Source organism: Petaurus breviceps, unplaced genomic scaffold, assembly GCF_028583685.1.
Source record: "Petaurus breviceps papuanus isolate PSGF00001 unplaced genomic scaffold, PetGlider_PUasm1.0 174, whole genome shotgun sequence".
NCBI classification, from domain to species: domain Eukaryota; kingdom Metazoa; phylum Chordata; class Mammalia; order Diprotodontia; family Petauridae; genus Petaurus; species Petaurus breviceps.
In genome coordinates, this window is record NW_027185761.1 from 46,261,365 (window position 1) to 46,288,371 (window position 27,007).

At 37.7% G+C, this 27,007-nt stretch overlaps 1 protein-coding gene across 2 annotated transcripts in view; it reads left to right on the plus strand.

Moving 5' to 3' along the window:
• The window catches only part of SUCLG2 (succinate-CoA ligase GDP-forming subunit beta), a 332,626-nt gene that overhangs the window by 53,079 nt on the left and 252,540 nt on the right, over positions 1-27,007 (plus strand). For both annotated transcript variants that reach the window (XM_069084157.1, XM_069084158.1), the window contains exon 2: positions 5,020-5,161. In XM_069084157.1, the coding sequence (XP_068940258.1) occupies positions 5,020-5,161 (142 nt within the window). The remainder of the gene's footprint in view (positions 1-5,019; positions 5,162-27,007) is intronic.

Here is a 27,007-nt window from a genome sequence, read left to right on the forward strand (position 1 = left end):
CTTCTTCTTCTTCTTCTTCTTCTTCTTCTTCTTCTTCTTCTTCTTCTCCTTCTCCTTCTCCTTCTCCTTCTCCTTCTCCTTCTCCTTCTCCTTCTTCTTCCTCCTCCTCCTCCTCCTCCTCATTCATCCTCCTTCTTCTTCATCCTCCCCCAATGCCTCTTCCTCCTCCTTCTTCTCTTATTTATTCAAGTATAACAGAAAACAGATATTGGAAAATTTCCAGGCTGAATTATCAGAAAACACACAAGAGTGAAAGAATTTAATATTATAAGCAACTGTCATTGGAACCATTTGTTATTGGTTAAAAAAAAAAACAGAAATAGTTCAATGGAACAGTCTAGACAAGAGATAATCAGAAATAATAGGACTCTGTAATTCACTGTTTTATAAACCAGAAGTCAAAAATTACTTAGAAAAGAGCTTCCTATTTACTGGTGAAACTAGAATGCAGCTTCACAGAACTCAGGCTTAGACCCATATTTTATGTCATTCCATAATACAGTCTAAATGGATACGTGATCTTAACAGTAAAGATCATACCATAAAAATTAGAAGACAAAAGAGATTATATACTTCTCACAGGTATAGGTAGGAGATGTATTCCTAACCAAACAAAGAAGGGGCAATCACAAAATATAAAGTAGATAACTGATTACATGAAACTGAAAAAAGCTTCTATACAGAGTACTTCTATGATAAGAACAGAAACAGTTCAATGAGAAACAATTCTTTGTGTCAAATTTCTCAGAAAAATTTGGTATCCAAGATCCACAAAAAATTAAAATATGCATAGTACATTAACATATATACACATTTGCATATATTAATATGTATGTATACTGGTGCATTGCTGTTGGAGCTATGAACAAACAATTTGGAATTTTATTTTAAAAGTTACTACAATATCTATACCCTTTGACCCAGAGATTCTACTATTAGGCTTATATTTCAAAAAGAATTGCTAAAAATAAAGTTTTCATATATACCAAAGTATTCATAAGATTTTTATGTGGTAGCAAAGAATTGGGATCAAAATAAAAACCCATCAGTTAGAGAATATCTAATTGTGGTATGTGAATGTAATAAAACACTAGTGTGTTATAAGAAATGACAAATATGCAAAATATAAAGAAGCTTGGAAAGATTTATATGAGATGATAAAAATGAAGGAAGCTGATCTAAGAAAATATTCACACTGAGTACATCTTCCGATTTGGAAGAACAACCTCGCAATCATCCAAAGTAAATGTTGCAAAACTACTAAAGACAAATGAAGCTTCAGAGAAGAGACGTTCTCTATCCCACTCGGGCAGAGGTAGGAGGTCAATGGATATAGTGCATTGCACATATTTTCAGACTTTTTTTGACATATTTGGTTTTGTTGATTCTCTTGTTTTTTCTTTACAAAACTTTTTAGTTATTTGGCATGGTTTTTGTAAGGGCAAGGAAGGGTATCCTGGGGGAATTTGAACTCATTCATTCTCATGATTTCAATAATCAACTCGAAATCTATGAATCTGAAACATCTTTGTTCAGTATTACCCTTATCCAACCTACAGTCCTCGATGACAAAATGCTTGTGGTGGGACACTCTTATTTAGTTTACCCTTCCCCTTCCTATGTGTATATTTGTGTGTTTGTATGTCTCATGTGTACATGTCTCAAGTCCATATCAAGGCCTATGTTTTTCTCCTTGCCTTCCAAGCCTTCCTTAGACCTTATTAACTTTCCTACCTACCACTAGGCACACAGCAGGGGATTGATAGATACTTTTTCCCCCTATCCATTTGCTAAGATCCTATAAATTCATGAACCTATAAATTTGTATCATACATCATTCTCTATCATAAAAAGGCTGAATGCTTTTGTTGTGTAGGAAAAGTGCCCTTCTCATAGGTATACATTCCTTCTGTAGTCTTATTTATAACATTGTATTCTTAGAGTCAGGATGGTACATTGGAAAGAGATCTGGATTTGGAGGCATGAGTCTTGGATTGGAATCCAGAGGGTGCCACTTGGTACCTCTGATCCTGACAAGTCATTTCTACTCACTGGGCCCTGGTGTCTTCATCTCTAAAATGAGGTGGTTAGTTTGGGTAACCTCTGAGATCTCTTAGATCCTATAAAACATAGACTATTTTTAAAAAATCAAGACTGTGAAAGAAGTTATAAAGGCAAAACACATAACTATAGAGTTCCAGTCAACTTCAGCCCAGTCATTACTAGAGTTGCACAGATTTTTCATGGGGGAAGGAAATAAATGCTTGCAAGCTGAAAAAAAAAACAATCTAAACATATATCCTTCCATAAATGTCATATATTTGAATACACTTATATAAAGCTAGAGCTAGATTTGGATCTAGCTCTTTCTTTTTATGTTTGCCTATGTACACACAGACTCAGACACAGTCACACACACAGACACAGACACAGTCACACACACACACACTCTCCTATCTGAATGAATGAACCAATAAGGAAAATTACTGTCCCAGAGGATAGGGTGGTATGGTGGTTAGTGCCTTGTCCCACCTCTCTCCTATGTGATATTATTTCTGCCATCTGCTGGTAGCTTTGGGATGGTAACCAATGCCTCATTTTTTAACTTGAAACCAGCAGATTTTACATCAGGTTTACATTACAATCAATATGTATATTTACTATATATTATATATCTATGAAGCAGAGCTGTGGATCAATGGCAATTAGTGTGTAGCAGGTTCCATTAACATTTTTAAAATTAATACTGTGAGCACGCTAATGAAAAGGAATTGATCCTGACCATGTTATGTCTGTTAGTGTCTCTCAAATGCCCTTTTCAAACTGTTTTTTTCAGTTAATAAGTTTAAAAACTAGTATGTCAGTACAGACTTAAACTATTGACTCATGTTTTACTTCTGAAGGTAGTCATAGGGTGCCACACATGTCTGATCTCTTCTTTCCCCAGCAGTTACCTTTTGCTATAGTCTTGAGGTTTTCTAGAATGATTGTATTGTTACACTAAAGATTTTCTAGGTCTTTCTCTTGAACCAGGGGCCAGAAGACACTTTTCAAATAACTTCATCTCTTTGGGTGTGTAAAACGAGGAGTTTGTAATAGATGGCTTTAAAACTATGGTCCTATGCAACTCATCAGATTGTGGGAAAGGTCTTTATAAGTGGGAAATATCTTTATAAGATTGTGTCATCACTTTTGAAGAACACCTTGGTTTTCCAGGTTTTAACAAGACTCTGTACCTGAAGATGTCTACTCACCTCTCTGTTCTTGATAATTTAGACCAGAGACACTCAAAACTGGGTGTCTTCCCATCCCCGTGCACATTTGCCATTTAAAAAGAGAACTGCCTGCCTATTGGACACTCTGCAGAGTGTAGTTGACGTAGCATTCTAATATAGGAATTAGAGGTCAGCCAGAGTAATAGATCACATAGAAGCTAATCATATGTGACTTGAAAGCCAGACTTTGAGAAACAGGGCTTCATTAAGATTCAACTCAGGAAATGATCTACAGAACCAATTAGTGGTTGGGATCTGCTTTTGTGGCAGTCATCCATGTCAAATGGTTGTTTTGGGATGATCAAGCATTCACAAGCTGGCTGTCCAATTTGTAGACCATTTGGCCTTTGTTTTGCCACCGTTTTAGCCACTGCCAAGTTATGGTTTATTCATCCTTTCACCAAAGAATAAGCATAGAAGGGAAAAGAAATAAAGCTAAACTTAGTCCGTTTTTTCTAGATAAGAAGGTAGAATGTTTTAACCAAAATAGAAATTCTAACATATTTTTATAAGTAATTTGATTAATTATTATTGTTATTAATTTAGCAGAAGTCACCAAACATGGACATTTGAATATACAAAGAACAGAAAAAATGTTAATTGAAACCATGAATTGATATCACATACTATTTTAAAAGTTCATATTATATTTAACACAACAGCATTGCTACATATATCTTCTTCTGACCTTTTTCTAGTTTTCTTTTGTGTATTTAAATATTTAGACTCTTTCCTTTTTTTCTTGAATCTTTGTCATGATCCATTAACTCTTTTTCCCCCAAAAGAAGTCCTCTCTTGTGACAAATAAGTTTAATCAACTAAAAAAAAAAGACCAACACTTTAGTCCTAACTGAAAAGCCATGTCACATTGTGTGCCACTAGCTTATCATTTCTCTGTCAGGATATGAAAGTTGTGTTTCATCATCGATATGGAAATATTTGGATTTCATTTATTCATGTCATTCTCTTGGGAACTTCCTCACTTCTTATGATGCACAGCTAACCAAGAGTTGGTAAGATTCATTATTAAGTGTTTCCTCATTTGATGTTTCCACTACCAAAATGGTAGCCCAAGAGTTGGGTTTTTAACCTTTTGGGACAATAAAGTCTGTTTTAGTGTGCTGAACAAAAAATGTACTCAATGAGTAATTTGCTAGTCCTGTGGATTATTGAAAAGTTGCTACTCATGAGAGCAGGGACAGTGTCTCGTCATTTAAACAACCCCCATAAGCTTGAGCTCAGGGCCTTCAAATATTCAATGCTCAACATAAGCTTATTTGGTCAAATTGAAGGTAGTCTGTCTATATTAGTCATTGGTAACCAACGGAGTCAAACTGGAGCCCCATGCTCCCTGTCCCAATCCAGAGTCATAATATTTATAACAGGTTTCTTGGTATGTTTGGCCAGTCAAATATAATTTCTTATGACTTTTTTTTCTTTTTAAACTGATAGTCACAGTGAGATTTAGGAAGCAAGGGGGACAGTGAAAATACTACTAGTTTGGGAGTTATGAAATCATGATTCCAATCCTATCTTTAATAGTTACTACTTGTGTGACCTTGAATAAGTCACTTAACTTACCTGGGCCTTAGTTTCCACAACTGGAACAAGAGAGGGTTGGATTAAATGACCTCTTGGTCCCTTCCAACTCTGATCTATGATCCTATGAACTTTCCAGCCTCCTTAACCGTTGTGAAAACTGTTCTTAATGAGGTTTCTTTGTTTCTCCTTCTTATTTCCATAGGGTATTCAGTTGACCTCCAGAAGATGGCTGAACCTTCAGGAATACCAGAGTAAAAAGTTGATGGCTGACAATGGAGTGAAAGTGCAGAGATTCTTCGTGGCTGACACAGCCAATGATGCTTTTCAGGCTGCTAAGAGACTGAGTGAGTTGGGTGGCCAGTGATGGCCATTTAGCAGTGGGCTTTCCCAAGTTAGTTAATTTTTAGGATAGAAAGTCTACTGTTTAATTTTGGTGTCTTTTATTGTTTGAAATGTTTACATCAACACACATATAAGGGCTAGTATTCTTTTTTAAATTATTTATTTACTTTTAGTTTGCAACATTGAGTTCCACAATCCCTTGAGTTCCAAATTTTCTCCTCCTCCATCTCCTTCCCCCTCCCCCCGCCACGGCAGCATGTAATCCGATACAGGTTCTACAATATCTTCACATTAAACATTAATCAAGTTGTAAAGGATTATAACCAATGGAGCGAAGAACGAGAAAGAAGGAATGACACAAAACAAAACACAAAAGAAAGAGGGCAAGTAGTTTACTTCAATCTGCATATGGACTCTGTGGTCCTTTTCCAGATGTGGATATCCCTTTCCATCATGAATCTTTTGGAGTTGTTTTATAAACTGGCATTGCTGAGAAGAGTCCAGTCTATCAAAGTTAGTCATCACACATACAATGTGTCTGTAATTGTGTACAAAGTCTCTTGCCTCTGCTCTCCTCACTCAGCGTCAGTTTATATAAGTCTCTCCAGATTAATATGAAGTCTGTCTGCTCCTCATTTCTTACAGCACAATAGTATTCCATTATATTCATATACCACAAATTGTTTAGCCATTCCCCAATTGATAGACATCTCCTTGATTTCCAATTCTTTGCCTCTACAAAAAGAGCTGCTATAAATATTTTTTGGGGGGATACAGCCCTAGACATGATATTGCTGGGACCAAGGGTATGCACTTTTTTATAAGGACTTGGATTCTAATTTAATATCAGGTTTAAAATTGTATTCTTTTTCATGTGAAAGAAGCTATTGGTAATCACTCTTAATTGAAGTAATTTCATTAAATACTTACTTGTACGTAAGGCACTATGCTAGTTTCTGGTAATATAATTGTTATCGTTCTTCACTTATTTAAGCCATGTCGGACTCTTTATGACCCCCATCTTGGGAGGTTTCTTAGCAAAGACACTTGCGTGGTTTGCCATTTCCTTCTTCAGCTCATTTTACAGATGAGGAACTGTCAAATAGTTGCCCAGGGTCACACAGTTAGTAATGGTCTGTGGCCAGATTTGAATTCATGAAGATGAGTCTTCCTGATTCCAAGTCCAGTGCTCTATGTACTGTGCCAACTATCTGCCCAGCAATATAATGAAAAACATGAACAAATCAGATCCTGTAGAATACCTCAAGGAGCTTACATTCTATTGGAGACAAATAACATGTACACAGATAATTATATACAAAGTACATGAAAAGTAAATATAGAGTAATTTGATGGGGCCCATAGAGTGACTTTATGTAGTATGTGACAGAACAACTGAGTCTTGAAGGAAGCTAGAAATATACATGCCATGGATTGGGTCCAGTTTATGCAAAGCACCACAGATATGTGACAGCATGTCATGCATGAGAAAACAAAGCTAGGATGCAGTCTTGGAACATGAAGATAATGAGAAAAACAATGTGAACTAAGTCTTGGAACATGAAGTACATGAGAAAACACAATATCAACTAAGTCTGGGAAGAGTTTAGGGCCAGATTATAAAGGGCTTTTAATGCCTAACAGGATTTTCTCAGTCTGTCAATAGCTTTGAAGCAGTGTAGCCCAATGGAAAGATCACTGACTCTTGAGTTAGAGAACCTGGGTTGAATTGTGCCTCTGATGATGTTTACTTGGGTGACCTTGTTCCCTTGGTATCATTTTCCTCAACTGTAAAATGATGGGCAAGATTAAATACCTTCTAGATCTGATTCTGTTTACAGGGTCCTTCAGTGTCTTTCCAAACATTTCCATGGAAATCTTTACGATGGAGTGCAATGGATTGATGGAACCCATAAATTAAATGCTGGTGTGATTAGATGGAATTGCCTTTCCAGATAAAGAAAGTTTGAGTATATTTTGGAGCAAAATGCAGGAAGTTGAGATTGCTTTTATACTGAATGTTTATTTTATGGTGCTGAAGTCTTCTGATCCCGTGACCTTATGGGATCTGCGACTACTTTACTCAGTTCAGATCACACAGAAGGCTGGAACAAATATAGTAAATTCCTCCCTTTCCTGCATCAGGCAGGCATTTCTTTTCTCAGAGTACCCCTGTCTTCCATCCCTTCCTTGCATCCTTGCTTCTGAAAATCTCTTCTAATTTTGCCTAAAAGTATATTTTGAACTCATGTCAGGACTTTTGCCTCACCAGCAATTATTATCCTACAATCCTACCTCAGTCCCATTTATTCTGGGCCTTTCAGGGACCCTCAGACATACTGGCTGACCTGATACTCTTAAATAACTCCTGCCCCTGGCTGTCTGTATATTTCTGTCCCACCCTACCCACCTTCCTTGCCTCAATATGAGGAAGGGAGGGAAGGGAGACCTCCCTCCATGTCCTTTCTAGATCCCAGATCATTAGTGTTAGCATCTACATTTTCACAAACAGGACAGAGTCGTAGAAACACTGATCTGTTTACTTGATCTGTGCATCAGAGGCTATCAGAAGAACAAAATGTTAAGTTTTCCTGCTTTAAAGTGTATATGGTAGCAGAAGCCTTCAGGTGGCCTGGAACCCTGAGAGTTAGAATATACTTAGAATCAAAGGGACATAGGTTAAATCAAGCTTCCCATACTTCTTAGCTGTGTGACCCTGGTCAGGTCACTTAACCTCTCTCTCAGGGTCAGTTGCTTCATCTGTAAAACAGAGGCATACCCCATTTTATAGTGCTTCACAAATATTGCATTTTTCAGAAATTGAAGATTTATGGCAAACCTGTACCAAGCAAGTCTATCAGTGCCATTGTTTTTACAACACCATTTGGTCACATCATGTCTCTGTGTTACATTTTGGTAATTTCATAATATTTCAAACTTTTTCCTTATTATTATATATATTGTGGTGATCTGTGATCCATGATCTTTGAGATTACTATTGTATTTGTTTTGGGGTGCCACTAACTGGGTCCATATAAGATGGCTTACTTAATTGAAAATGTTGGGTGTGTTCTTCTGACTGCTTCACCAACTGACTATTTCCCCATTTCCCTCCATCTTCTTGGGCCTCCCTATTCCCAGAGACACAACAATATTGAAATTAGGCCAATTAATAACTCTGCAATGGCAAGTGTTCAGGAGAAAGAAAGAGTCAATTGATGCAGTAACTTTCACTGTTGTCTTTTTTTGAGAAATTGTCGCAGCCACCCCAGCCTTAAGTAGACACCACACTGATCAGTCATCAGCCATTGATATCAAGGCAAGACCCTTACCAGCAAAAAGATTATGGCTCATTGAAGGCTCAGATGATGGTTAGCATTTTTAGTAATAAAGTACTTTTTAATTAAAGTATGTGCTTTTTTTTAGACAAAACACTATTGCACACTTAATAGACTACAGTTTAAGGTAAACATGATTTTTATATGCACTGGGAAACTGGGAAAAAATTCATGTGACTCACTTTATTACAATTTTCACTTTATTGCCATAACCTGGAACAAAATCCACAAATCTCCCAGGTCTGCTCATAAGGATAATTACACCAACACCTTATCAAGTCTCTGGTGCATAATGGACACTTAATAAGCACTTGTTGATTGACTGATTATTGTATGTAAACTACTCTGCAAACCTGAAAGATATGTGTATGTATATGTATGTATATATATATATATATATGTTATCGTCATCATTATTGGTTTTTGATTTGCTTTATCCTGAGCCAATTTTCTCATAAGTAAATGAATGAAAAAGCATTTACTGAGCAATTGCTATGTGCCGAGGTGAAGGAAATGGCAAATCACTGAAGTATTTTTGCCCAGAGAATCCCATGGACAGTAGTGGCATGCCATGGGCCACAGATCACAAAGCCTTGGCCACAGCTGAGCATGCTCCAAGAATCTTACTGGGCTCTGGGAATACAACTATAAAAGTAAGAAAGTCCTTGCCTTCAAGATAGTTACATTCTAATAGAGTGAGCCTACACATAAAGGGAAGTATTTTAGGCTGAGGAGCCACAAAGAAGGTAAATAGAAATTGCCTATTTAGAAACAAAGTATTCTTTGATCAAAGCAAGAGGTGAAAAGGTTAGGTGTTGCTGTGGAGGCAAATTGATGATAATAATTAATTAATCATTCCATAAGTATATATACATATAAAGTGCCAGAAACAACTGGTACTTCTCTATTTCATTTAATAAGTCTGTAACACAACTCTTCAGTCTTCCTTGTTGCCTTCCTTTCTGATATTAACATTTAAAATCATTTATGAGATTATTAAAATTGTGAGGAATTACCTTTAATTACTTTCCTAGAAATCAGAGGAAAAGGAAGGGACTTATATTTTAAATCCTATCTATGGCTTATGGTCCAGATAAAATTCCTCCTCCTCCATGTAGCCTTCCCTGATTTTACCAGTCAGAAATAATCCCTTCCATTAGAAATTTTCCCAGCACTTTAATCTCTGTTTCACTTTTGTGTGTGTGTGCATGCACACACACACACACATTTGTGTGGAAGTGGCTTGGCTTATATTTCACTGCTAATAAGTATCTCAGGTGACATTTCAACCTGGTTCCAAGCTCTGGAATTTATAAGATGGTGTTGTTGGTCTGGGCCTTGAGGATGCTATTGAAACAGGACTCTAATCAAAGACAAGTGTTTAAGTAAATTAATATTTTAACCATGAAATATTGCCTATGCCTAAAACCTTCTGGCATGAGACTGCAGAGATATACCCCACTTCATCAAGTTGAGGAATCTTTTATGTAAACTATTTTTATTGCAAACATTTCCCAGAGAAGTTTCGAAGAAGCAGCCCTCCTCGCTTTCATCAAGTTACATGCACTGTTACGTGATGCCAGATGTCCGATGTCTTGATTTTGTAAAATATTCTAAGCAAAATATCAGTCGTATGATCCTGGTGAAGATTTACTTGGAAATTGGTTGCGAAGGTGGCTTTAAAAAAACAAAACTTGTTTCAAAACACAGATGTTTTCTTAGACATTTCATCTCCTCCCCCATTACTTCCTGACTTCTTTAACTGGAGGATGTTCTTCATACCATCGGCTTTTTATGATTAGGAATGCAGGTTAATAAAACTGGGGGAAGATGCAGCAGGTTCCAAGGCTGCCATTGTCTAATTTGAGTAATCTGTTGACATTGTCTTGATAGTTCTTTTTATTGCCTCTTGAAAAGCAAAGGAAGATTTGTGGGGCCATTATGGTTTACAGGGAGAGGTTGATTGAAATTGGTAATGCAAACAACCTTTGTATTTTAACAAAATTTGTAATGACCAAGATCTTAGATGAGACTCATTTTCTTGTAGAGGATAGATTTTAGCAATTCACTGACTTGCCTTAAAAAGTGCAGAGGGTCTGCACAACTTTGGCACCAATTAACTGCTGCTTTGAGTGACTGGATCCTTCAGAAGGATTGCTTGGCTTACCTGCCACTGGCCATGGGACTTCCTGATTACCACAGTGAAAGTGAATAGGCATGTAAGAGAGGGTGAAGGAAGTGCTGGGCTTTCTTTTTTCCTTCTAGGTTCAGGGCCCACACTGTACGACTAGCTAGCTGCCCTTCTCTCTCCCCTCTCCTGTTCTCTTTTGTGTTTACAAAACACAACTTGTTTCAAAACACAGATGTTTTCTTAGAGATTTCACCTCCTCCTCACTCATTACTTTTTGGCTTCTTTAACGCGGTGATGTTCTTCGTACTTCACCTTCCTCCCACCTTTCCTCTTGTCATAGCCATTCTGCTATAGTACCCCTTTCCTGGGTATGCCTGCCTACGACTCCCAGGCCCAACAGGGGTGGGGAACCTGCAGCCTTGAGGCCATATGGCCCTCTAGGTCCTCAAGTGCAGCCCTTTGATTGAATCTAAACTTCACAAGTTTATGGCCACATGTGGCTTCAGGGCCACATGTGGCTTCAAGGTCACAGGTTTTCAAGCCCTGCCCCCTTAGAGGACTGTTCTCTCTGCCCCTCACACCTCCAGCACCCAGACTTGCACTGTCATTATATTCTCCCCCAGTGCTTTCCCCTCCATTGCTCCATATGGACTGCAATCTCCAATTCCACTAATGTGACCAAATTTGCTACAGGAGTAATTTTTAATAACTGGAGCTTTGTTTATTGGGCAGTCATTTTCTCCATAAATTCAGTTCATGTATAAAGACAGTGTCAACAAAATAAGTCACCATCATCACTGCTAAAATTTACATAGCACTTTGAATTTTGTAAAACACTTGACAAATATTATTACAGTTTATCCTCACAATGACCCTGGGAGATAAAACCTATTATTATCCCCATTTTACAGATGAGAAAACTGAGGCAAGGTCACATAATGGCTATATCTAAGGCAAGATTCAAACTCAAGTCTTTCTGACTTCAAGTTCAGTTCTCTATCCCTTGTGGCACCTGGATCATCAAATATTTATTGAATGTTCATTATGTCATTGATCATTAGGCATAGGGACTGGAAATACCATTTCACTGATATCAGAGACTCCCCCTACCCAATGCAGGTCAGCACTTTCTCTGGAGTTTATAATCCATTAGTCTAAGATGCCAAGAGCATGGAGAGGTGGAGTTATTTGCCCAGGGTCACATGGCTAGTATATATCAGAGGAGGGACTTGAACTTGAGCCTTTTGGACTCAGAGGCCAGCTTTTTCTTCACTATGCCATGCTGTTTCTCATGAACTATACTGTTTCTCATGAATAGTCATTAGAGGAAAGAGAATCAAAGGAGTCTAGCTTTTAGCTAAATATAAAAAAGTCTACTGAGAAATCACTCTTGCATATGAAATGGACTGAACTTAACAAAATTATTTCTTTTTCTTTTTGACTTGGAACTGTGACAGTTGATTTTGCCATTTATGTTGACAAGAAAATCTTGGGGTGTGATTAAAGGAAAAGATCTTGTTTCAAATAGTTATATTTTGTTGTTGTTTTTTTCAATAAGAAAGAAGACTAAAGCAGGAAAGCAGAAATTAATTCTCTCTGTGCTAATGACATAGCATCGCCCAATGGAGATAAGAAGCTTTTATTGAACTTGACTTGCTTATGAAGGATTTCAGCTCCTGCATGTTTCTAGTCATCAATATACCTAACTCTTTCATTTTATATAATCACATCCTAAAGCCAGATGAATTACTACACCATTAAGGAACTGTATATTAAGTATAAAGGCAATGGATGCACATTAAAATGATTGGCACACTCCATTAATTAGTTAGGTAATTAACTGTGTGTCTAATTGTTTGTCTTGTCAGGATTTTGTTATGGTTATGCTTATGTGGTTAGAAATATTGCATCAACATCCTGAGCTCTGGTATAGAAATTAGTCACCGTTACCAGGCAATGCTTGGAAGGATCTATACTGAGCTCTGTGTCCTCAATGCTCAGAATTTTGTTCCAGAACAGAAAATACCATGATGTTCTCCTGTCATTTCTCAGCCTTTTACAAAAGCAGTCAACTGCATCAATATATTTTAAGGAGGGATCGAGATACACCTGTTAGGACTAAAGCAAGAACATCAGTGGGTTAGTCCCAATAAACACGAGGAACAGACAGCAAACTGAATATAGATTCCATTTAATCATTTCTTGGCCTAAATGAGATACTCTCCATGACTTGTCTATAGATAACAGTCAATAGGAATATTGACTGAACCTAATTCCATGTGTGAAATATTCATTGAATTTTGAGTATGAAGTATAAACATTTGAGTTATACACACACACACACACACACATTCTCATTTGTTCAAGGGTACTCCTGTTTCCAACGTTCATCTCAATTAAAACAAGAGAATGAGTAGCTTTAACAACAGATGTGTAATTAGGAACCTAATGAGTGATTTGTTAATTATTCTTTCCTGCTGTGGCTATTCAAAGATATTTCCCTTTCCCTACTTCCAACAACTTTCTTCCTATTCTGTAGGGTAATTTGTTTCAGTCTTCTTTGTCAGCCACTATGTCACTGTTTTAATCCATTTACCTTGCTTTTGGGGATTGATCTGCAAGGTCCCACCTTGTAGATGTCATTTTCTTGCTGCTATCTTGACATGAGCAGGGTTCCCTGGGAGGAGATGTGCCATAGATCCAGGGAGGAGACTGAGGGTAAACAGGCAATCAATCCTTCTCCAAAGCCCAGATAATGCCTTTCTTTCTGGACTCCATAGAAGTGAAAACAATGAACTTAGTGACTTTTATAGTGGGAACCAATACTTTTTTCTTCCTTTCACTTTTTGATAGCCAAGCATTTTAAACCTAAGAAAAGATAAAGACAGAACAGAATGTTATAAACTTTAGTGAGTCTATGGTTTCTTTTTATCTGGCAAGGTCATTTATGGGAATGTGAATGTTTGCTTTTATTCACCTTCTGGTTCAGAGTTTCCTAATATGGGGTCCATGAATTTGTTTTAAAAAATATTTTGAGAACTTTATTTTTGTTCAGTTTAATAAGCCTTTGTTAGCCAGTTATATATGATATAGCATATCATATATATATGATATTATATAATAATTTTGTGCATGATTAAATTCATGGCAAAGGGCAAGCAGAATGAATGACCAAAGACTTATGAGTCACCAGTCACTTGTAGTGAGGAGGGTCAAGAAAAACAGCCAAGAGAAAGATGTCATAGGATGGAGATCAGTCAATCAGCAGGCATACATGTAGTGCCTACTATATGCTGGGTCCTACGCTAATCACTTGGGATAAAATGATAAAAAATATGTGGCATGGAGGGAAGCCATTCTTGGTATAGGCAAGCATGGTGTATACTTTACAAAGAATCAGGGAAAGAAGGATGGGATTGGGGAACAACTCATTGTTTAGATGCATTAGAACATATTCTGTGAAAGGGAGGAACATTAAATGTAGAAAATTTCTCCGCACACAGACATTTATTTTGATTGGTAAGTGCCATTTGGCACTCACTGTATCTCACCAGGCTCGAACCTCTTTACCTTATTGCCCAGATATTTGTATGCTAGCTACTTTGACACTGAGTATGATCTTTTGTACATCACCCCTCTCCTACCTCTTTCCAACTCTGGAATCATCATCAAATTAACTCTGCATTGCTACTGAAAAAGACTCTAAATCTGCTTCCCTCTGACTTCACTCACCATTTCTTAGTCAATCAATAAACATTTATTTAGTGCTTACTATATAATGTGATCCTTGTAACCATAAGAGGAGTTAATGTTATTCTGTGCAGAGACACAAACGAAGTATCATTTCCTAAGGATGATAAGAATATGGGAGGTCCTTTGGAAACCTCATCATTGTCCGAGGGGAAAAATCGCTGGTTCTCTCATCAGAGGCTCTGGGTTCAAATCCTCCCTCTGAATTTTACTACCTGTATGACATTTGAGAAGTCACTTAAACTGTGTGAGTCTCAGTTTCCTCATCTTTAAAATGGAGGGCTTCGACTGGATGACCCCTTAGGCTCTTTTCATCTTTAAATCTATGGTCTTGTAGCAGCAAGCACCCTAGCCTACCCTGGATGGCTGTCAGCACAGGTTCTTTCATATGCTTTACTAAAGGAAAGCAACTTTAAAGGGTCAAGATCTTTAATTCAGCACACTCACATATATGTATGTATATATCTGTATGTGTGTATTTATCTATATCTGTATCATACCTATTAATCGATCTACCTATCTAATTCACTTAGTTCAGGGGAAAAAATCAGCACCCAGAACTTCAGAAAATACAAACAGAAATTACAAGCAGACAAAAAGTACAGACAGAGAAAACAACACAATTAAACCCACCAACAGACAGGGCTTCTAGCTGTCTGACCATTACATACATACATAATTAGTTACCGGAGAAGGAAATACCAACATCTGGGTTTACAAAGTGGGAAAAGGTTGGTCTCAATGGCCACCCAGAGTCTCATCTGGCCAAACCACACAACTTTTTCCCATAAGTGAGCCCCAAAGCAAAACTCACCTCAGAGTATATATACATTTCTTCATCATCAGAGGACATCACAACCTTTGTGACCCACTGCCTAATTACAAAGTAAAAAAAGGTGTGGGCCTTCCTGAAAAACAAGTCTCCCCCCAATCAAGCCCCTCCTGATGGGTTCCACTTGAGGCTCATTAAGGAGCAGGGATCTTCAAATTCCCTAGGCCTATTAAGGGACAGGGAAGATCTTCAAATTCCCTTACCATTACAGATTTAGATCTATTTCCTATGATCTTCTGGCTAAGATGGGCTTCTGACTTAGAAGTTTTGTACTTTCATGATCCAGAGTATTCTTTCTAGAGATTTGGTTGGTCCCTTTCCCCGTTTGGGAAATGCATAGTCCTCTGATAATATAATCTTAATTATTTCTAAGGCTAATATGTTAACTAATGAACTCTTGTTCATTCATAATTATTACTGAACAAAGTCAATTTTCATTTTTCTTCTTGCGGGTAATTGTTTTTTACTGCCACTGGCATATTCCAGGAGCTGCCCAGTCAGTTTGTACTTGGGGAATACAAACTCACTTTGTTATGAGCTTACGCAAATTAAAAAGACAAAGTCGGGGTGGAGTGTAAAATCCTTCATGTAAGGAATATTGTACTCTTGAGTCAGAAGGCCTGAATTCTAGTCCCATCTTTTGGGTGAAGATGATGTGAGCCTCAGTGGGAAGGGAGAAGCAGCTCAGAGGCTATCCCCAGTGTTTGGGCATTAGAAGGTGAGTGCCCTGTGTTTCGGTCGGGAGCAATGGAGAGCCAATATTTGGGTCAAGAGCAGATTCTGCTTCTCTCTAGGGAATATGTTTCCTCCTGAGAGCTTGGAAAAAATGAGTTGAGAGTAAAATCAATCAATCAAAAAGCATTTATGAAGCATCTACTAGATACTGCAAACTTCGAAATTTAAGAGTTCAGTATATGTATTGGGAGAGAAGCATGGAATTTTAGGGGTGTAGGAGGCCCCATAGATTACCTAGTCCAACCTACATCAATCCATGGACCAACATTTATTAGATGTGAACTGTTTGTCAGGGAAAGCTAGGCTGGTTGTACAAATACAGAAAATAAAATTATTTCCTTTCTCAAGGAATTTACCTGTACAAGAATCACCTCTTCAAAATCCCCCTTGAGTTCCCAATCTCTGCTTGAAGGCCTCCTAAAATACTTCTTTGAATGATTTCAAACAATGTTGCTGTCAACCCAGATTCTTTTGGAAGCTAATACATTTAAGATAGAACACTTCTTTAGTTTGGTGAGAAATTAAACTAAGCCACCAATATTTTTTTTAAATTTCAAATCCTAAAAGGACTCTTACCCATCAGTTGTGCCTAAATGTTCATACAAAGTCAAAGAATCACAGGTTTAGACCTGGAAAGGACTTAGGGGCCACCTAGGATGACCCCCTCATTTTATAGATGAGCAAACCAAGACTCAGGAAGCTCAGTGCTGCCTCAGATGGCCCATTCCATTTGGGAGAATTTTGATTGTTGAGAAACTTTTTGGGGCATCAAGATCAACTCTTCCTTTTTGTAGCTCCTGGTTCTAGCCTTCGGTCCTAGTTCTGTAGTCTGAGGTCAGGCAGAAAAAGCCTAGTCTCTTTTCCATGTGACAAAACCCCTCAAATCTCTGAACACAGATGGTAGGCCCTCAAGAAGGCTCCCTTTCTCCAGGTAAGACAATGACCAAATAAACACTAAATAGCAGAGTGATTATGGTAACTAAACCCATCCTAACCTGTTTTCTCCTACCCTAAATTTGAAAATTTAGGACAGTTATTTCTGCCCCATTGTCTTCATAGTGTTGGGGTAAAGCCCCAATGAGTTAAAGCAGGAAAGTGGTATGATAGATAGAATGCTGGATTAGAATTCAGGAAGACCCAAGTTTGAGTCCTGTTGTAGACTCATATTAACTGTGTCACCTTGGACAAGTCATTTAACCTCTTCGCTCAGTCTCTGTTACTTCATATATAAAATGGCAATAGTACTTGTGTCAGATTTTATATTCTTGGGCTCAAAAAATCACTGAAGATAGTGACTGCAGCCATGAATCCCAAAGATGCTTGCTCCTTGGAAGGAAAGTTATGGCAAATCTGGACAGCATCCTAAAAAGCAGAGACATCACATTACAAACAAAGATTGTATAGTCAAAGCTCTGGTTTTTCCAGTAGCAATGTATGGCTATGAGAGTTTTACTATAAGGAAATCTGAGCACTTCAGAATTGATGCTTTTGAATTGTGATGCTGGAGAAGACTTTTGAAAGTCCCTTGGACAATAAGGAGATCAAATCAGCCAGTACCCAAATAAATTAATTCAGGCCATTCAATGAAAAGCAAAATACTGAAGCTGAAGCTTTATATTATGTTATGTTATGTTGTGTTGTGCTGTCTTGTGTTACGTCATGTCACATCACGACACCGCACCACACCACATGACATCATATCATATCATATCATATCATATCATATATAATGAGAAGGCAGGTCTTATTGGAAAAGACCATGATACTGGGAAAGATTGAAGGCAAAAGGAAAAGGAGATGGCTGATAGTATCATGCAAACAATGAACATGAACCTGGACAGACTTTGAGAGTTAGTGGACGATAGAGGGCCTGGTGTGCTGTGGTCATTGGGCTCAAGAAGTGTCAGACATGCCTGAACAACAACAATAACAATCGACCTACCTCACAGGGTTGTGAGGATACAGTAAGATAATATGTAAGCACTTTGGAAATCTTCACTTATATGAATGCTTGCTAATCTTAATATACGTATGTCAAAGCATTTTGAAAATGCTATGCAAATATGTATTGCTATTACTCGAATACTTCATCCAATGCCTTGTATGTACCAGTCATTAAATTAATATTAAATGCTTTCCAAGGGCAAATATCAAAATGCTTTTAGATCAATTTACTGCTTTTTGATTGTATGCATTATTATACTCCTTGTATGGCATGAATATTTGGAAGTTGGCTATATTGTCCAGATGGTATGGGAGTTGATGTCAGGGGAACTGCCTTCAAATTCTGCTCCTAACCTTTATTACCTGTGTGATCCTGGCAAATTTATTTCACCCATCTGAGTCTCATTTTGCACATCTGTAAAATGAGGGAGCTGTCCCAGTGATCCCTAAGTCCTTTCCAGGTCTAAACCTGTGATTCTTTTACTCTGTATGAACATTTAGGCCCAACTGATATGTAAGAGTATATTTAGGATTTGAAATTTTTTAAAATGGTGCCTTTGTTTAATTTTTCACCAAACCGAGGAAGTGTTCTCTCTTAAATGCCTGAGCTTCCAGTAGAATCTGAATTGACAGCAAAATGTTTTGACATCATTCAAGGAAATATTTTTAGGAAAATGGAGTCTGGGGCATTGAAGAGGGTTAAAGAGCGAGAATTCTTTGGAATACATTGTCAGTTCACCAGAGGATTTTTCTTCTAGACTCAAACTTGTATGGTACACAAAAGGGATGGCCTCAGGCAAAATTCTTTAGTATGAGCAGCTACTGTTATATATGCTCTTTCCTTCCTTTCCACTCTTTCTTTCAGTTTCCTGATTGCCTCAGGCCTCAAGCTTGCCCTCTCTGGTCTGGCACCTTTCTACCTTACCTGATTCTCATGAAACAATATCATTTCTTAGTATAAAGTCAGTTATATTTTTCTGAACTCTATCTCATACCTTATGTGTCCCACAATAAACTAATCTCATAGACTTGCTCATAGTAGGTACTCAGTAAATATTAATGAATAAATGGAGCTAATATGGCCTCTGAAGGAATAGCTACACATTTGAGCTATGACTTTCAGGAGATAACTTTTCTTATGTAATCCATTAGTTGACTTATGTCATTGAACTGTCAATGATAAAAGAAAGGAAAATAAAATGGGGAACCTAGAGAGAAGATATTCGCAGGATTATAGAATTTGAACTGGTATCAATCAATCAACAATAATTTATTTAGAATCTAATATGTGACCAGCATGTAATAGGTCTCTAAAATCCAAGTAAGAGAAAGAGAAAATTTCCACTTTGGGGGAGCTTACATTCTAGTGGGAGAGACAGCAAAGATACATACAAGTATTTAGAAAATAAATACCAAGAAATAAATACTTAACAGTAAAATACAAGGTAGCTTGAGAGAAAGGGCACCAGCATTTGGGATACTTGAACTATGTCTTCAAGGAATAGGTATTCTGTGAGGTAGAGGTGAAGTGGGAATATATTCTAGGTATGAGGAACAATGGCCAATGCAAAGTCAAAGAAGAGAAATAGTGTATTATGTGTGAGGAATAGAGGCCAGTTTAAGCTGACTCAGAATGCAAAAGGAGTAGTAATGCATAAGTCTGGAAAGATGTCAGTGAGAGGTTGTATAAAACTTTAAAAATTGAGTAGAGTAGTTTATATTTGATTCTAGAGGTAATAGGGAACCAAGGGAGGTTACTGACAAGGGGAGTGACATCATCAGATTTGCATTTAAGGAAATCCAATTCAGTAGCAGTATAAAGTATTGACTAATGGTAATTAGGTCATTGCAATAATCTAGACAAGAACTGTTAAAGGTATAAACTAAAAGAGTAGCTGTATGAAGGGAGAGGAGAATTTGAGAAAGATAGGGGAGGTAGACATAGCAAAATTTGACAATTGATTGGATATGTGTGGGGGGGGAGAGTAAAGAGTTGAGGGTAACACTAAGGTTGGTCCAATCTTGGGATGCTTGAAAGATGGTGGTAACTTCCCCAGAAATAAGGACATTTGGAATGGGGATGTGTTGCAGAGAAAAATAATGAGCTCTGTTTTAGACATATTAAATTTAAGTTGTTTCTGGGTTAGCCATTTTGAAATATCCAATAGGAAATCGGTAATACAAGATTGAAACTTGGGTGGGGTGTGGTGACACTGGCATTAGAGTTATTGATCTGATACAGTGATCTTAAATTAACCATGATGGCTGCTGAAGTTAGCAGCAAGGCTTTTCAGGGGCAATTACATCCCACCTTCCCATTCTTTGTTTGAGGAAACTGAGTAGCAGGAAAGCAAAGTGAATTATTGCCCAATGTCTCTGTCATAGAGACAAAGGCCAGATTCAAACCCAGGTCCTCCTATACTCTCTCCATTACACCATGGTTCTTTTCATTCATTCATGGTCAAGGGCACTGAGTTTTATTACATCCACACCAAAGTACATGACTAGCCATTGTTATAGACATACTTAGAAAGAGAGGAATTAAAGGCATGAAATAAATTCCATGATGCTAATTGACAGCAGATAAAAATGCTTGCTTGAGTAGTTCGTGTATAATATTCAAATACTGGGCTTTCATCCAGGTAAGCAAATGGCTTAGTGGACAGAGGAGTGGTTGTGGAAATGGAGTGCCTAGGTTTGAGTCTTGACTCTATTCCTGGGGAGAGTCAAACTGGACCCCTAAGGCCCTCTGTTTCTGCACCTACAAAATGGGGCAGTTGTACAAGGAGACCTGTAGGGTCACTTTCAGGTTGAAATCGATTCTTTGAAGGGTAAGAATCACAACTTCATGTACTTAAAACCCTTTTACTTCTTGACTGAAATTCTCCAAAGCTTCTTGCATAAGCTGTCACCACATCTAACAGCTGCTGTCTAAGAAAATAGCTTGTTGGATGTTTTTCAGTGACATTTGAGTGACGCCTTATTTAGTATGCTGCTCAAATGGCTACTTTATATTAATGAGCATGCTATTGGAGGATGTGCCTTTTGTGGGCTAGGAATATTTGCCACATGAAAAGATAGGACAGTTGTTCTTCTCTGAGGAAAATGAAAATTTGTTTTTATTCTCATGGCAACGTAATAAATATTAACAGAGGGATTGTGCTTTAAGACACCAGACAATTCCCCAAGGTAATTGTTACAGAGTAGGCACTGTTTGTCATAGAATTCCTGATAAGAGCTCAGGCTCCATTTTGAGCTTTCTGGGTTACCTCTAAAAATGGGGAGAAAATGCTGGAAAAAATTACCAATGTATGGCTTGATCCTCTATCAGGAAAGAAGGAACCCACAGGAGTCAATAAGCTCCTTCAATTAGAGTTGGGTTTTTTTGTTTGTTTGTTTGTTTCTATTCAACATAGAATGAGCTAAGGGATTTGGGATTCTTGTCTCTCTCAAATTAAGTCCTAGTCAAGTATTAGAATACAGATCTTTTTTTTTTAAGTCTCTGGGTTTTATTCATTTGCTCTTACCAGTTCCTTCCCTATTAGGGAAAGAAAGCAGACAGAATGGGAATAATAGGAAGAGAAGAGCTTCCCAGAAAGTATTTGATATGCAAAAATCAAATAGGCTTCAGGTATTTAATCTCACACTTAAAACCAGCTTTGCTTAAATAAAGGAATCAGTGTCTCAACTGTGTCTTTGTCATCAAAGACAGGGACGTACTTGATAGGAGCAACTTCCAGGAGTGGAAATTCCCTCTGCTGTTGCAAGGCAGCAACTTCTGTGCACGTAGAGGTAGAGAGGTTAAAGGATTTGCCATGGTTCAATTGTTAAGAAGATCTAATGAGGTGATATAGAAGGGAAATGGGGGAGAAGAAACATTTATAAAAAACCTATTATGTGCCAGGTGCTCTGTTCAGCACTTTTAAAAATATATAAATATTAGTTTATTTGATCCTCACAACAAACTAGTGAGGAAGGTGCAATTATGATCTTCATTTTTTAGTTGAGGAAACTAAAGCAAGTAGAGATGAAGGGACTTGCCCAGGGTCACACATCTAGGATTTGAATTCTGGTTATCCTTATTCCAGGTCTAGCACTTTATCCATTGCAATACATATTTAAAGCACTTTGCAAAACTTGAAGTGCTTTAGATGTATTGGTGCTGATGGAGATGAAGATGGTGATTATGATGTCAGAGATGGTACTTATATAAATATTCTCTACATTTGACAAAGGCTCATCCTAAGAATGCATGATCTAGGTGTGAAATTCTTTAAGAGGAACCTTCTGGGATGGACATGTGTAGAACCACAGAATTGTGGACTTACAACTGGAAGGGGACTTTGAGATTATCTAGTTCAACCCCATCGTTTAAAGAAAATAGTTATTTTTCAACCCCATCCTTTTAGAGATAAGGAAATTGAGGCCTAGAAAGCTTAAGTGACTTGGCCTGGGTCATGCTGGTAGTGAGTGGAAAAGATAGGATTTGGATTTCAACTATGGTTAGTCCAAATGCAGCATTCTTGCTCTGGAACCACACTTTCTCTCCTGGCATGGGGGTGTGTCTGCTTAGCAGCATGCCTCCAGGTGCATAGATATTAATGAAGTAGATTCTGTTAATCTTATTCTGAATTTCAAAGACATTAAAGATAATCCTCAATACTCCTTGTTCTTCAAAAAAATGTTATGTTTTTGTGAGTTTTCTAAAACTAGAGAACTATGGGGTACTATTACAGTCCTCAGAGGCAGAGGCAATAGAATTTGAGGTTGAGTCAGATTCATCCTTCAGAAAGTTTCCCCTGTACTCCCCCCAAACCATTTCTACCTTTTGCTCTAGAAAAAAATAGTCATCAAATCAATACCAGGAATGAGAGGAAGCCTGGTCTTGGTGACAGAGGGCTGCACTTAGAATCACAAAGGGATGGGTTCATACCCCCAACTCATATTTACTAGCTCTCTGACCCTGGGCAAATTGCTTAAACTGTCTGCACAGTTCCTCAGCTGGAAGATGGCTTGGACCAAATGGCCTATAGAGTCTCTTTCTACATCTGTAATCCTATCCCGATTGATTCTGAAAACTATGCATCATTTCTATTGCTGTTTGACTTCACTTGCTAAGGGGAAGGGGAAGGGGAAGCTAAGCAGAGGAAATACGCATTTACCAGGTGCCTATAGAGCACCTACTATGTACCCGTTATTGTGCTAAGAGCTTTATCGATATTATTTTGTTTGATCCTCACAACAACCCTGTGAGGTAGGTGCAATCAAAATCCTCATTTTACATCTGAGGAAACTGAGGCAAACAGAAGTTATGTGATTTGCCCAGGCTCGCTCAGCTAGGAAGTGTCTGAGGCTAGATTTAAACTCATATTTTCCTGAACACCGTGCTACCTAGTTGACTATTGGGTCACTTAGTTGCCTAAAGCCTCAATATCCCTCTGATTTTACCTTTCCCTGGCCACTAGTCCCCTTTAGGTGTTGTTTCCTTCATTAGAATGTAAGGTACTTGAGGGCAGAGCCTATCTCTCTTTTTATTTAATAAGATACATCACGCAATATAATTAAGTATTTAATATAATAATAACTGGCTTTATGTAGTACTTCAAGGTTTACAAAATGATTATTACCCTTAATCCTCAAAAAAATCACATGAGGTAGGTTCCCTTATTAGCACCATTTGTGGATGAGGAAATGCAGGTGTTGAAAAACTGGTCCAGAATCATACAATTAGCAAATATTGGAGACAGGAATTGAACTTAGTGTTTTATTTGTTTTACTTATTCCTGGTTTAGTGCTCACTATAACATTCTGCTTCTTTCTGTTGTAATTATAAGAGTAATTTATGAGTACCACTAAATTCTCTGTTGGCTTGTAATTTCCCTAGTGCTTGGCATAGTGCCTGTGCTTAATCAATACTTTTTTCATTCATTCATTCATTCATTCACTCATTCACACATTCACTCACTCACTCACTCACTCATTCATTCATTCATTCATTCATTCATTCATTCATTCATTCATTCATTCATTCAAAAGCAAATATCTATATTCTTTCACTTTATCTCCATAACATTGACTGTGTGGTCTCTACCATTTTAGTACTATGGGAAATGATGTTTGTTATATGAAGGTACATAGATAGTGAAACATGGAACTGTATTTATGTTTTCTCCCCTCCTTCTCCTTTTCCTCCTACTCCTTTTCTTCCTCTTCCTCCTCCCTTTTCTCCTCCTCCTCCTCCCCGCCCTCCTCCGCCTCCTCCTCCTCCTTCTTCTTCTCTCTGATTTTCTTGGTATAGAAAACTCTCAGGGTGGAACACTCTCTGCCACTGTAACTTGGTCCCTGTTCTGTAGCTTATAGTTTGTGATAGTTGCCAAGTGTTCTGAGACTTTAAATGACTTGTCTAGGGTCACAAGCCAACATCCCTCAGAGGCAGTATGTAAAGCCAGGATTTCCCGATTGGTTTTCTGTCTGCTATGCTGTACTGCCTCTTATTGCTATGAATATATGGGTACCATTCAACCCTCTGGAAGGGCTGATCTGGGTCAATAGCAACACCCATTTTACAATCAGTATGTTGTAAACAATATGCCACATGCACGTAGTAGATTACAATTTAGCCTAAGTGGCAAAGACATTTTGTTATGGTATTGTGCTTCTTGTAGTAACCAAGTAGTAGGCAGCACCCTGTGGCGATGGCATTATAATCTTTGTGCCTTATTAGCTGACCATCCATATAATGTTTCTTGCACATACCTCAGTAGGGGCTATTTGTTTCATGTTTCATTTCTTGTCCCCCACCCCACTCCCATATTTCTGTTCACACTGGAACCATCATAATACATGTACCCCAAACCCCCAGTAAGCTTTTTCAGGCAAGGGCATTTTTGCTTTTCAGTGTTCCTTACTTGCAACTATCACCAGGCTTAGAGTAGAGTAGGTTTTTTTACGAATCTGTATTGGGTTGAATGGAATGGAATCATGGAATCACTGATGTGGAGGAGTTCTTAGAAACTCTGCAGCTGAACTCTGCCTCATGAACAGAAGCTACTTGCCAAAGGTCATGTCATATCTCTTGTTTTACTTGATTGGGTTAAGGGTAGCCCTAAAAATTTTGGGTTACCAGAATGAAATGGTATCAGTACTTGGGGTACCATCTTTCCTCTGAAGGATTATAAATCGTTGCATAATGGAGAGGTTTCTGGCTGCTTATTTTCTCTGATTTTACACTTCTTTCCTGAATTACCTAACTCATTCACAAAGGTCTGTTCACTATCTTTGAAAATTACAGAAAAAATCTTGGGGTGCTTTAAGTGGAAGTCAGTTAAAATTTGATCCATTAACATCTTGCGCTTTCTTTTGACTCATCAGAATTCATGCAACGTGTCTGTTGGTGTCTCTGCTCCCAACAAATGCTGGCTTTTCCTTTCTCTTCTCCTAAAAATCCTCTTGGTTTTTGGCATGTCTTCTTTCTGTGCTTGGTTAGTCCTCTTTACCAAGTCTGTGAGTTCATTCTCATCTCTCCTTTTGGAGGAAGGGCTGTATCCAGATAGCCTGTGTGAGCGAGAACATTCCCAGGAGTCTATTTCAGCTCAGTTCCTTCCAGCAAGTGACTTTAGATCAATGAATTCATAGCACACGAATATTTTATGCATCTTTCCAGGAATGTGTGGCCATATTCAGCTGGCTAAATAGTAGAAAAGGCATTTTTTTTTCAGTTGACCTAGCACTTCTACTATAAATAGTCTGGAACAGAAGTTTTGAAAAAGTTTTATGTTTTTAAATTTATGAACTATTTTGTATAAATGACTTCTTCTCAGTGGAAGGCCAGAAAGGTTTTTTTCTTTCTTTTTAAAGAGATAGGTACTGGACCCATGATGTCATCCTTGTAGGGAGCTCCTTTATGAGAAACTTCCCTTTGCCCATGTAGCTGACCCCTTCTCTGAAACTGGTTGTTTTAGAAATCACTGAAGGTGTAAAAGACTTACCCAGCGTCCCAAAACCATTTTGTTTCAATAGGGGAAAACCATGTCTTCCTGGTGTCATGGTTAGTCTTTTATCCATTACAACACATTGTCTTTCTTACTATCTTGGATGCTATCTACATAATTCTGTAAATGTCACTAAACTTCCTGGGGATCAGTTTCCATATCTGTAAAATTCTATGCATTTTATAAATCAACTTTTCCTGTATATAGAACTTTCTTGTGAAAGAAAAATAAAAGCATCATAGTCCATGGTATCTTCTCAGGAGTGGTGAAAGCAAAATCACAGTAAAATAAAAATAATTGCTCTAGAATAAAAGAGCATTACATTTGCTTGGAAGAATGTACAAAGTAGGCACGTTACATAGCATAACGAGATAATAAAACAGAATGGTTTTAAGTGAGAAGGTTGTAGAATCATAATCCTTGGCAGTTTTTTTTTAATATTAACCTAATTGATGGTACATTAATATTCAATGTCATTAATTTACTCAATCAATATGATTACAACTTGTATTCTCTTATGGGGTGGATTTAAGTATGTATGTATGTATGTATGTATGTATATATATATGTATACATTTTGTTATGGAATTGTGCTACTTGTAGTAACTGAGTAGTAGGCAGCACTATGTGGTACTGTCATGATAATCTTTGTGCCTGATTGGTTGACCATTCATATGTTTCTTGCACATAACCTCAGTAGGGGCTATTTGTTTCATGTTTCATTCCTTGCCCCCCTTATTTCTGTTCACAATGGAGCCATCATAATCCACACACCCCAAATCCTCAGTAAGCTTCTTCAGGCAGGTACATTTTTGTTTTTCAGTTTTCATTACTAGCAACTATCACCAGTCTTAGAAGAGAATAGGTGTTTTTATGAGTCTATACTGGGTTGAATTGAATGGAATCATGGAAACACAGATGTGGAGGAGATCTTAGAAACTCTGTAGCTGAACTCTGCCTCATCTACAGAAACTACTTGCCAAAGGTCATATCATATCTCTTGTTTTGTTTGGATTGGGGTTTAGGGCATACACACATACATATACATACACACATATAAACACATACATATACATGCATATTCGTGCATGCATATATGTATGTGTATGATACATATGCACACACAT